General features: G+C 31.2%; 1 protein-coding gene across 2 annotated transcripts in view; it reads right to left on the bottom strand.

Annotated features, from left to right (window-relative positions):
• Positions 1–14,462, bottom strand: part of LOC137931674 (uncharacterized) — a 220,260-nt gene that overhangs the window by 13,801 nt on the left and 191,997 nt on the right. For both annotated transcript variants that reach the window (XM_068775155.1, XM_068775158.1), the window contains exon 4: positions 7,659–7,752. In XM_068775155.1, coding sequence (XP_068631256.1) covers positions 7,659–7,752 — 94 coding nt within the window. The remainder of the gene's footprint in view (positions 1–7,658; positions 7,753–14,462) is intronic.

A 14,462-nucleotide genomic window follows, 5' to 3' on the forward strand; every position in this document is an offset into this window, starting at 1 on the left:
CTACGGACCAGCAAATTTATCAAGGAAGAGCAACCCACTAGGTAGCTAGATTACAAATATAAACTCGTCGGAAGACATTGGACGCTGGCCGCTTTCAGTCAGTGCTTTTGGAAATACATGGGGGATCTAGGTCCAGCAATAGACGTCTAATGACTGAAATAGTAAATATGAGAATGATTTACACACCCTGAGTAAGATAGTAAAGCGTTAAAGGCGCTACTCCATCAGAATCAGGCCGCCAAACTCGCTAAAGCGAATGTTCCACGACTTGTCCAGTCAGTTGAAACACGTTTAGCACTCTTAACACGAATGTGTCTTAGAGGGCCGTATCACACCTCGAATTCTGATTGCTACAACCAGATTATTGTCTTAAAATAAGGTTTCATCGAATTAGGAATTATATTTTCAATAAACGACCTAAAAATGTGCATAAATGATATAACAAGAATTCAGGAAATATATGGTTAGCAACATTAAAATATGTTAATTGTTAGTAAATGCAATATTTAACCATTATTTGTGCAATAAACTAATGTTTAATGGGTGACATCAACGTCTTTGGAATTCAGTGTAAATTTCAACATTTCTCTATTGTATTGTGTGTTGTTGTTGCTTAAGTAGTACAAAGATACAAAACTCGATCTTGTTTAAGAACAACGTATAAACCAGCAATTATTTACTATACTTTTATATTTAAAATATGAAATAAAAAAAACTAAAATAATTTACATGAAATTATTTTGATAAAGTATAAATTTAAAGGAAATATAACAAGAAATTATCTCGGCTACAATATTTGTTCACTAAATAATAAATTTCCCACGTTACAAGAATCGTCATTTAAGCAAATTGTTATTATTTCCTCGCGAATGAGCATATCCCATCGCGGAAATAATCAATTAGTGCTAAAATGACAGTTTTAATTGAAACAAGTGCATATGTGTTAAAACTGGTCAAAGCCGGTTAGCGGATAGGCATACAGGGTTTCATTTGCAAGGTAACGATGTCCAGTAATTAATCATTCTAGTCTTACCATAATCCTTGTATATAGTTTTGTTTATTAACATCAGAGAACTGTATTCTTCGCTGTATCATCTTTAAATATATTGCGTCTTAAGCTAGTTTAAATAAAGAAGGGAATACTGATTATTCGTTTAACTGTTTATCTTTAAACGAATGGTCTACCAATCATATTATTTCATAAATTTACTTATTTTTTGTTATTTTATTAATTTTACTGACCCATAATAGATTATATACTCACTCGGGAACGAATGGATATTATTTTTGTTTTTCATTATTAACATGAAAGAAAATCAGTCAAAACATCAATCTAGCCGTTCATTTCTTATAAATGGCATACGCTCAACTGACAGCTCACGTAATGTTGTCTATGCTTTGTTTTGAAAATAACGCAAAATTTTGAAATTAAAGATGATCGGTCGATATGTTTGTTTTGCGGAAGTTTTACTGGTTTCAACGAGTATTATTATAATCTTAGTACATTTATTTAAATTTTATTGTGGCGATAAATTTAACTTAATATTTTTGTAACATTTTTCAAATTCGAAATCTAATTATTCAGAGATTGTTTTCTTTTTTGGAGCCCCGTTTTTAAAGCTTCTTGTACTTATTTCTTTAGGACAATTCATTGATTGTTAGGTTGTACACAGTTTGTCGAGTAAGCTAGTTTTTTTTATAAAATATGGAGTCGTGAGTATAATAAATTTATTCGAAGGTCTATGACTTTTTAAAACTGCTATTTTTAAGTGCTAGTTTCGTCTAAAATTAAGCTTAATTATATGCTATATACATTATGAAGAATTTGTGCTGGCAAGCTTACACTTTAAGCCTCTTTACCGCAAACTAGCCGTATTATACATATTGAACAGTTTTGAGATTATAGTAAATTTATAGACTAGAAACAAACAACGCAAAAAGGATATTTTAACATGAGAAATACAACTAACATTCTTACGCATCGATCACTTCCTTGTCGATGATGGGTTATTTACATTAAGGCAGTTTAATTTACGCAAACTTCATTTAATTATTATATTAATATGGTATTTGCGACTTGCGATCGTAGGTTGCGTCTATATATAATCAACATTGTGCATGTGCACTGTACATTAATTACAAAGAATTGCCACAACACCAAATAAGTTTCCAGAAATTGAGAAGCAGCATCCTTTGTATACCGTAATAGTTACCACACTGCGATCGCTAAAGCGCCTGCTAAGCGTGGCGATTATAGTATATCATCCAATAGATATCTTTAAGGGAGGCCCATGCCGACGTTTCTGGGCTAAAACGTAACGGTATTTGCATAACCCAGTTACAAATGATAATCGTAAAATTAACATTCATTTTATGATTATCATTTTTAACTAATCTAATCACAGATTGAACTGATTTGATCAAAGGCATTATATTCGATATCACACATAAAAAAATAATGTTAAAAATTATGCGGTATAATAACAATGATTACCTCTTAATACTACATGTCCTTATGGGTAAGTTTACAGTCTCTCAACGAGCCACGGAGAGGGCTATGCTGTATCTTTTTTAATTTCTGTACGATATTGTATCAGAAATGAGGAGATTTATTAAAGTTATCCCAATTGGTAGCCAAATGAATTGACTAGTTGAAACGGTTATAGGCAGTCCATATAACGCGCAGAACATATGGCCGCTTGGGCGTTAAGTTTCTGAAGTAGAGACCGGCAAGCATAGAGAGCACGTCCAGAAGGTTGACAGACGATCTTGACTGCTTCCAATCACTCCAATTGTTGTACTCGTACTATGGGGTAGGCCCATGTTCAGCAGTAAATGTTTTACGCTCGAAATGACGATAACAATACATTCTGGTTCTATATTACCTATGATTCCTATTTGTTCTTTGTTAAATAATATTTTCGTGTTACTTTATGTCTGTGTATGTAACCTTTGACAAATAAAAGACTTGTTTGCGGATGTCACATTCGAATTCAAGTTTCAATCACCTTCTACACAGACAATCTCGTGACATTGAATTCGTATGGTTTAGAATCGTGTAATTTCGTCACCGATAATTATTTCCTTATTATACATTCTACCGTGTTGTTCAAAATTTAAATATTTACATTAATGTATCTATTGCAGGTAGTAAGATATTAGGACTGTTTTAAAATCATTAAAATGAGGTGTAGTGTGATGATGTTATATTATTTATTTAATAAATAATCAAGTTTACTTACAGTTTTCTAATTACGTTCCTTACAGATCGTTTGAGTATAACCACAATGATCATCGTTAAAATAAGTACTTCGTATACACAAATTTTATCACGTAAAAATTGTGTTACAAATATTTCGTTAAAAACTATGATAACACAATCGGTTTTTAAATGTCCGATTGGTTTGAGAGTTGCCTCAATACTGACAGATTCATTATTTCATTTGTTTACTAAGTTTTTTCACCCACCCTCAACTAGAAAAGATTTAACTGACAACATTAGTTATTACTGTTAGAACTAAGGTGCTTTTTCTAGTAATCTTTATTATCTGTATGTATCTGTTCCATTACCTTTTTATCAATGATTGGCTAGCGGAATACAGATGATAAGAGGATAGTTTTAACATGCGTATTGTACTGCTTGATCTTATTTATACTAGATATTCTATGTTTGACCATAGATTAAAAAGGATAAACATTTATTTATTTAGATCAAGTATCTGAATTTAATAATGATTATATAATCGGTCAGTACCTACTCGACATGTATTTGTTTTAAATTCTCAAGGTTACTCTGTGAGGATTCTCGGTAATTCATTGGCACAACGTACTCATAAGTTGACTATCAAAATTATTTGCGATTGTATTTAGAAGCCGGTACAGTGAAATCCATCTCATCACTGTTTGCTTGATAGTTTCACAGCTTTTCTCAGTAATTCACGTTCGCTTTTTTAAGGCTACAACCCAAATTTATTATTTTAAAATATATTTACCATTATTTTTGTTATGAGTATACTCGATACTTAATGAGTATTACAAGCAATATACGAATTCGCTTTGTTAAAATAAAATGTAAACAACAAGAAATATAGGTAAATTTGCGTAGCCTGCACTGCTGTTTTCGGGTTTAATTTCATAAAATTTGTATATCATATGTTTTTTTGATTTGTAAACGGGGCTCAACGTTAGTCTAAAAGTTTTCGAATGGTGACCACGAACTGGTAGACGCGGAGTGGGTAGGTCTCCTACTAAATGGTATAGTCAGAGTCGGGGAAATAGCTGGATGACAGCTGCGCTAGATCGGTCATCATGGCGATCTATAGAGGAGGCCTTTACCTTGCACAGGGCATCTATCGTCCAATATTCTGATGATGGTGAAATTCAAATCACATATTATGTTCTTTTATTTATATGTTTTCAATAATTAAATAGCTTGAAAAATTTTAAGTCTCTAAGAGCCGTCAACTCCCCTTGCGAGAGGAATTTCGTAAAATCCGTTCTTAGCTGACCTCCACTTGGCTAAAGAAATATTCCAATCAAGAGTTATTATAGAGGTGAAAATATCATATATATTCTAAATGTTAGAATTTCGAATAATTTAAATAAAAAAGTAAGGTAAGACTAATCAAAATAGATCTAAATAAATGATCGTCGATAAATATAGACAAGAAGTGAAACGTAACAATGTGCAATTTGGCTAAATCCTTGAAGTTACCGACAATATGCCAGACCGTTCTATCGCCTTGAACAAATGACTTGTATTATATTGTTCTGTATGGTACATGGTTATGTCATCGTGCAGATGGTTGATAATTTTAATACGTTTCGTAATTAGGAAGCTTTTGTTTTAAAATTATCTGTATTATTTTAAATTAATTTTTAATAAATAATCTACAATGATTTTATTATTTCTAAATGCATTGTAATTTTTTAAAATTTCTTTTTAGAACCAAATCAAATAGGGTAAACCAGCCTATATAAATTGATCACTCTGAAAAATGTTATATTAATTTATCTTTTCTATTCGGAATGCGATAAGCCAGTAACATCTTTACAAAGTCTATAGGAATAGATAGTATATAATAATTAATTTTAAAGTGTAGTAATCCGAAGTTTCTTAATATATTACGATATTTATTGTTTCTGAAATCACTGATTTCACACATGACGGCAAATATGCTATATGCACCCCTTTTAGACTTTTACATCTGGTACGAGTCATCTTTATATTACGTAAATAAATAATAATTGAATTGGTAAGTCACATTGTAATACATTAACGGTAAATACCAGATAACAAAGCATAACGAACAAGAAAACAATAAAGAGTAGAAGGAAGCGTCTGTTCGTCGTGACCACGATGAGGTAGGTACTGTGATTTGTCTTTGTTTTAATTGCATGTCGGAACAAAAAAGACATCTGCTGAGATTGTTTATATTTTATACTGCAATAACGAAGTAATAATTCCATTGAATTAATATGCACCTGTTAGTTTTTATCTACGGACAACCGCAAGAGCTCCTACTTTTACTACTATTGTATAAATGAATTATACTTTTATAGTTGTTAGTTGTAAATAGGCAAATGAATAGCCAATTTTCTGTCAATGAATGTATAGTCCTACTCAAAAATCAATGCTTACAAAAATATTAAATAACGTAAGGAAGAAAAAGCGTTTTTAAAATTCGAATTACTAACCTACAGATATTTTAGTGGTAGAAGTTATTAACGTGTCGCATTTCAAGAAAAGCTTTTAAACTTTTTTCATTTTTATACATTTACTGCTCTATAGCTTTAAAATCCAAAACCAATTTTTCTATGTAAGTAATAGTATAGTTTACTATTGATTTATTTATATATATGTTCGCATAATTTGGCAAGATCTTTTCTGATGACAGTCGTCGCAAGCCAAGCTGACTAATTTGGTATTGTTAATTGAATAAGTTACGTAGTATTACAGACGTGTCTTTGTTTTATTACACATACAAAGACTCCCTTGATAAATCAGGACTGTGATTTTATTATCATTGGGAAAGTTCTTTATGCACCAGATTTTGCAGTTTATGTCTAGCTTAAAATCTGAGACGATTTTGAAATGAAATTACACAATCGGCTGGGAATGTAGTGATTTGAAAAGACACATTCTGACATTTTGCCAAAAGTCTAAATGCATCATATTATATGAAAGTATGGATATCTATCGATAGTCAAATAGACGTTGATAGTTTTAAAGCGACATAGAATTTTATGGAAATTTTGAAATGTATTTGTCGACATAAATGTATACTGATAAATAAGTAAACAATGTGATTAGTTACACGTGTAAAATCTTTAAAAGGATGGTAAATGCATGTAAACTTCCTGTCAATTAATGTATCTTAAGCCATCAAAATATAAAAACCATTATATAACTATGGTTATAAAAATATCAAATAACATAGTGACGCTATAGCAAGAAAATGAGTAATCAAAATATTAAAATTAATTACTGTTTACAATCCTTCAGACTTTGTACTACCAGGAGATATAGGCCTCTCGCATTCCAACAGAAAATAATATCGGAATTATTTTATAATGATTGAAAAATTGGTGTAAAAGTTTTTAACCTATTCGCTGACACATGAGATATATATTTGCCTTTATAAGACCTGTGAACCTATTTCGAATCACTCTGTATATTACCATTTTGCTTTCTAGTCAAATATTTACACTATAACATCAACTACTTGAGGCGGTATACGATTTATGATCGCACATTTTGGCACAATCCTCACAGTCGTGTTTTGATTTATATTAATCTATAGATGATCCAAATCCATCATAATATTATTCTCATAGCATAAATCAATTATACATAAATTTTATAGAAAACGGTTCTAGAACGACAATATTTTGAATCTTCTATTAATTTATTAATTATGTTTGACGATAAAATAGCACCGGACCGGCTTCTACATTTTTCGGTTTACTTAAGTACTTAACAAAAATTAACTGCTATTAATAATAATATTTAAATAAGAAAATACGTTAAGTTAATTGCAAATTCTTATTAATAATAGCCGAAGATAAAAGGCTTTATGTGGCATAATATTTATTTGGCCTTACGACTTTTGTTAACTAGCTTTCTTCTATTCCTATAGTTTTATAAAAAAATCTATTTATTTAACTTCAGATAGATACAGCTCTGGATATTTTAGATATTTAACGTCTTAATGTTTGAATTTTTTTTTATTATTTGTAATTTAATAAAATTGACAATTAAGTGTATATTAATAATCATAAAACATTCCTGATGCCGTTTTTAAATTTGTTGTAACTTTTGGAGAAGCACAAATTTTAGATAATAATTTTCATTAAATATTTTATTATAATTGTTCTTGATATGATTTTTTAATAAATTATTTATAATTACCCTAGCTGAATCGACTGACATTGTTCTATTTAAGTTTTATTAATTTAAATTGTGTATCGCACAAAGTTCACAGCGAACTGTCAAACACGCAGTTACAATTGACATTAATTTTATATTTCTTTAATGTTTCGCCACAATTTCCAAGTATTATAAAACTAATAAAAATTAATTTGGTAAAGTTATTTTAATGTTATGAAATTAAGGGAAAAAGGTATTTATTTATATTTATATAAACAGGTTCACTTACTTTATAGTTAGTGCCAGCAGCACTATAATGAGCCCGACAAGGGCCATGGCAATCACAACACCGCATATCATGTAATTCGCATCATTCGGGGCATCTGTAACAAACAATTTTGTACATTATTTTTATGTCCATAGGATTTAAGACAGATTGTCATCACTTGACATTAGATTACCAAAGCGAGAAAATAATGCGTCTCAGTTTGTCTGTTTATGTACTAACTCAACAAACGAAGTGCAAAGAACTTAGCATAAGAAATCATTCTTAGTTCTTCATTGATATGAAGAGACATTATTAACGTTACATGCGCATAATGGTTTCTTTTCTTTAAACAAAAAATTATTATTAAAAAGCAGTAATATTTATCATGTGTCTATCCTTAAAAACTAAATTTTAGTTTAAATCATGTCAGAACGATGATCCTCAACCTATTTTCATTTCAAAAGTTAATAGGTAAATGTCGTTAAAATAAATGTAACTTTTATATCCCATAATTACCGTCAGGTGATTCTAATTGCATTAAATGTTGTAAAATAATTAATAAGGTATTGTTTTTAATTTAAATATTGTTGATTATCGCACAAATTATACATTAATGAAGCTAGACGAAGGGAAGTAGTTAAGAGAATAATGAACAATACTATATCGTAGAGAGGTCGGAAGTGAGTATGTAGGATACGCTAGTGTTAGTAGTTATAACTGGAAAAGGTATAGATACTGTACCTTTTCCAATTACAATGGTTTTAAAAAGAGAATGCTTACATTTAATTAGTTTAAACTGCATACCAAGATTTGCGTTACATTGCAATTGTTGTTTGTAATCCGTATATTTAAAATTTGCAGACGAATCGATAACTGTGGGAAAATACGGGGTCGATGACAACCCTACGTAACCGTGCCAACGGCCGACTCCCCGATTTTTACATGTACATATTTATGTGTTCCCCGTACAATAAAGGGCAATTTCGTTTTCGCAAAAAATCCACCAAGGCGTCTTAGAATGTCTCAATCGATTTTTTTTGTTATGTTTCTGTATTTTTTTTTCAATACTATAGCCGTTTACAATTGATGTTGGGCTCTGTAAGTCTTTCTGGCTTTTACAGCTGTGTCACGATATAATTTAAAAAATCCTACTTAGATGTGACACCTAACTTATTACTTTTAATTGAATAACTTACGTTTTACTAAATAAACAGTAGTTTAAATTTATGCATGCTATTATGACTAAGATCTAAAGGAGTTTAAACTGTACGCATATAGTAATAAAGCTAATAATAACATCATTTTGAAAAAGCCATTTAAGGAGTTTCAATTCAATTAACTTTACAATTCTACTTTTATAATAATAGGACGAACAAAACAGTCACGTATTTTTTTTTATTTCGAGTACGTCTTCCTTTTTAACTTTATAAAGAGTAGTAGCGGTTGGAGGGTAATGGCAATTGAATTTGGTCTCTAAAGCCTATGTACTACAGATGAAAATCCTAATAAACTTTGTGGAACCTTTCAGAGTCATTAGCCTAACCAAGCTAAGTTGGCGCCTATAAAGCGACCTGTAGTATAACGTTCGTAAAATGCGTTCAGTTACCGGCTATAAAATTAGGTGCTCTAGAAAGTGCATCGTCCGGTCGGATAGGGGTGAATGCACTTATCACCTTTTTTTTAAAGATACCGTACGTGTTCTAATTATCTGAATAAATTGCTTGTTCAAGATTTTTTATCTGTTGATATATATTCATTTGTGAGATTTAGGCATCTCAAGAGGTTTTGTGTAGATATAAGTATATACAGATCCATTAGTTATACATAGTTTGGGCTTTAAAAGTATGAATGTATAGGTCATTTGTCACCCTTTATAAAGTGCTTACTCCAAAATTTTATAGGTATGTGAACGACTAATAACTTCTTCTAGTACAAAATCAGCAAGGACAGATAGCAAACAATAATAATATTAATAAGTAGTAATTCAAATTTTAAAAACACTTTTTCTCGGTATATTATCATCATACTATTTATTATTTCTAAAACCTGATAGACTGTACCGTTTATTAATTGATAGGAAACGAACTGATACTAATCATTCTGTGTATGTTTGTAATTTTCACATTGCTTAAGTTAATTCACTAAAGAAAAGTTTTGTTTTGTTTTTGCAAAGACTTCAAATCGAAAACTGGTTTAATGTCTAATAAAATGTTTTCTTCTTTTCAATAATGTCCTTATAACTAACCACATTCTTCCTCGGAAATACCTTAGTTAATATACAAAATTACACAACAAAACAGTATTTAAATTAATAAATTGTTTATAATTGAAGTTCCGTAAAGGTTAGATAGCTTTAACTCAACTAATATAAACAAACTTGGCACAGTCTTCTGGTTCCGGTATTGCTTGCGGTTCTACAAACTATAGGATTACTTAAATTAACTTAAGTAACAACAAGTTAATGATGCTTTCGCTAATGACGGTGTAACTTAAATTAGGTTCACTCATTGCTCCCACGATTGCCCGACTAAGATTAGCTTGGCTAGACTGACTTCGAAACACTTGGACCCCAATACAATTGTTTTGTGTTATTACATTCACCATCATCAACATCTTATTAGTCTATAGACACCCACTGCAAGGCATAGACCTCCCTCAGATATCAGAAATAAGGTTTTCATTGTATACTTTTTGCTTAAAAATATTATCAATTAAGGAACGTGTTCAATGTCTACAAGTGAGGACAAATAAAAAGGAAGTAGAATCGCGTTTGTTGATTTGCAGAACGCGCGCGAGATAAAATCCTTCCGGGTGTATCGTAAAAATTTAAATAAGGAAAAAGGATGGTTCATTGAACCTCTATTTATTCAATTTTTTCGAAACTGTGCAAATTTAATTGAGCTCGTCCATATCAAATGCGTAAGTAAAATAAAAAGTTTTTATTACTTTTCTATTATTATTTATATATTATATGAACACGATTTTGAAAGATGGCAATTTTGATGGGAGATTCGGAAAAATATCAAAGAGAAATTAGTTTTAATTTATCGCATGGAGAATTCCATATTACTCAATGCTTAACACCATATCAACAAAATAATTTACTATTATTATGTCAGTCGATAGACGCCTACTGCAGAATGTTTTCCCTCGATCCTGGCAATCGTTAATCCATCTAGTTGTGGGCCTATATGCGCTGCAAGTACCGGCTCGTGGTCGAAAAACTTTCGGTGCCAACAAACGTCGATTGCACGAGCAAAGTGCCCAGTGGGTGGGGCTACTTCGTATACACAATTCTTCGAATAACAAAGTACATATTATAATAATTATAATTAAATTGAGTCAAAATTAAAATTTATGGAAAACTATTAAAGTCACTTCTTATATCGAATTTAAATTGTAACGTCGGAGCCAATTTGTATAATGTGACATTTTATCTTGTAACACATTGGCTGTTGTCGGAAGAGACGCGGACGTCCGCGACCTGGCCCGTACATCACGTCCGCACGACGCGCGTTCGACATTTTTAAACATGCCACACGGACCTTGTATATCCTTTTAAATCCTTTAATGCTCTGAACCATATATGAATAAAGATTTGATTGTTTTATTGCTATATGTAATGTTAACAAATAATGACCAAAAATAAACGTCGGAAGCGGAAGAACTTAATTTCGTTTGAAACTTTCGGCATTATTCTGAAAGATATAAAAAAAACGGATGTCGTTCAATTTTCAGACTGTTGGTATCATCGAGTATTTTATATATTCTTGACAAAATTACGATACACATCAGTCCCTGATTAGATATCCCGACAACTTTTAAAAATTTTCGCCTGATAGTTCTGTAAAAAAAATGATCTGAGCTCAAAACTATTGTAGTTTTTGAATGAAGCTCGGTTTTTATAGATAGGTACTTGCTTCACTTGTTATATGTATACTAAGTTTCAAACCAGCAAAATACATAAAATTGACTTAACCTCCATAAGACATGAGAATATTTGTTTTAGAGAAAAGGTAGTGTTGTAAGCCCTAGTTTAAAATCTTTACTTTCTTATACGCTTCACCTCGATCTCAAATATCTAATCAAAATCTTCCATCCAATTGACCTAAAAACATTAATATAATCATTTTTTTTTCTTGTCTGACATTGAAACTCATTACAAAAAGGTTACATGTGTAACTTTTGATAGCAAAGCAGATGAAAAACAAAACAATCTAAATTCATAATCGCTTTACATAGCAACACATTTCGTTTACCTGACACCACCTAGCATTGGCGCCAGTCTGTTAGAATATGCGAAATCAACGATTTAGAATTTGCACGTGTAACCTTCTTCCACAAAAGGTGCAACCCATCCGTGACGTGAGTACTGACTCCGCGATTCTGCGTTACTGCGTACAAGTACAAATGGACGTCTCGTGTTACATACAATCGATGCCACCTGTTATGCCAATGATTGATATTGATAATAAAAATCAACAAATTCATTTTTAATTAGTACGAATATATCCGAAAATCATTTTGTAATAATCTTTTTAGTGTCAACATATGTTTTATAGTTTTCTTTAAATCTTAATTGATCAATTTACTTGCCTCGAAGGAAATGAAAATTTACGTTAAACCATACTCGGTATAAAACATTTTTTAGTACTTATTATAGATATTTGAAATGTATTTATTACCGAATTACTGTGTATGCTTTTACAATAAACTTCAGTGTAATGCCTCCACTATCATATGATAAATTTAAATGGTTTATTAAACAAAAATTTTAATATAAATTATAGTGTTTAGGATTTTAATATAATTAAACTTTCCAATTTATTGTCTTCTGAATTTACTTACTGCACTAAGGATATTTATAAATATGGTGACAAAAAAAATTCCGAATGATTTTGTTGCGAGCTCTTTTCAAATCAATTCGCATTAGGAACTCTCGTGGCCACGTTTTTTAAACTGACCGAAGTTAAAGTAGGTAAGTTCGGCTTGATTCAGGTCGATTAAATAAGGATCTTAATAAGTAATATCGAATAATGTATAAATAAATGTAATACTAAATCGTAAAACATCAATCAGTTAATTCTATAGACTGGATATTTTTATCATTATTAATAACGTATACGGAACAATTTATCAGATTAAAAAGGTAGGCATAGTTTTACTCTAGCATTTTAAGGTGGAAGAAATTATTTAACTTGATATGAGGTACTTAGCTCATTTATTTAAAAAAAGCGGAGTATTTTCTTAAACTTATATTTATGTATATTAATTTAAAAGAACTTTAGTTTTAGATATTGTCGAGAGACGATTTATTAAGTAACCTTTTACACATACAGCAAAGTTGTGGAAAAATTGTCGATCTTTATTTTAAAAAGTTGTGAGAGTCTTCGTAAGATAAATTTATAGGCTGCTAGACAAATATGTTTCACCAAACGAGATGAAGACAAAACTATAGTCCCCAAATACATCCATTAGGTTTTAAAAATTACCCATATTGAATATAAAAATAGCGTCGAATTCTACACGCTATATTAACAAAGGCCTGTAAAGCGCTTGCGCTGTGTTTGGAAATCTGAAGCCAATTAAAAACATTGCAAACAATGGTGATTGTAAAAGAACGGTACAACGCACGTGACCATAGTGATGTAAACGATAACACTAAATTAAAGCCCACCGATCAATGTTACCTTTCCATGTCCGAATTTGTTTTTGGCTTCGATTGTTTTTAAAGGAATGAAAGGAATGTGAGTTATCAGTGATGACTTACGGAACAAAACCGTGGTCTTTAACTTTAAGATTCAAAGGTATGTTCAACGAACTATGAATAGAGCTACGCTCGGACTTTTTCTATGAGATAGAATCAGGCACCAGGAGATCTGTAAACAAACGAAAGCAGGCAGATCACAGCGTGCAGAATAAATGACTGCTGGCACCTTAAGATTCAGGAGTGCAGATCAGTGAAGCACGTCTTCCAACATGGTGGATACACGACCTTAAGGTCAACGGATCGCTAGACGCTTGATTCAACCGGCCTTAATGGATATCTGTGGACTTGGTATATCTACGTCCAGCAGTGGATGTCTCACGGCAGAAATGATGATGATGCTGAATGGAATGAATGACGCGAAAGGTAAGCAAATAATATATGTAATGAGTAGTATAATACGTTTTAAACAGCAATAGAGAATAGAATCAATTGACAGTTAAAATATAAAAGATTGTGTAGTATATATTACTGTCGTGTTTGATAAATTTGAAATTATGTTTGAAGTTGCGTTTAACAATAAGAGGTAATAATTCAAAATGAATACAACGTTCGTTTCGGAATATAAAAATTTATAGCACTTCGATACGCTAATTTTCTTTGAAAGCATTTTCTACGCAAACGTTTGAAGTTTTAGCCTATGAATAGAATAATAACGTTAGGAAAACTAGTTAAAATAGGCAGAACGTAATAGAGAGTAAAACCGAAAATCTGGCGTGTAATGAAACCATGCAAAGAAATTGAAACTAAGCCAAGCCATCGTGAAAAGATAGGACGGTGCCAACATCTGCGGTTTGTTTGTTTGGTAAGCGGCTTTGGTGTGGTTACAGCTTTATGGCGGGAGCACATGTGCGAATTTTGCGATAATTCTTTGATACAAAACTGTTTATTTTATACAAAAGAGTGTTAATCCCAAAATAACTGAGCCCAAATATGCTTTATACATATAAATTCTATTCACGCTAATTAGATATCGACGAAGCTCTCGAGTTCAAGAAATGTTCTTTATGCAGTGATTTTATCTCTAGACATTTCTACGTAAATAGATACACACTGCG

This window comes from Battus philenor, unplaced genomic scaffold, assembly GCF_028537555.1.
Source record: "Battus philenor isolate CCGP_79_NKW_IND1 unplaced genomic scaffold, ilBatPhil1.0.hap1 SCAF_8, whole genome shotgun sequence".
Taxonomy (NCBI): Eukaryota; Metazoa; Arthropoda; class Insecta; order Lepidoptera; family Papilionidae; genus Battus; species Battus philenor.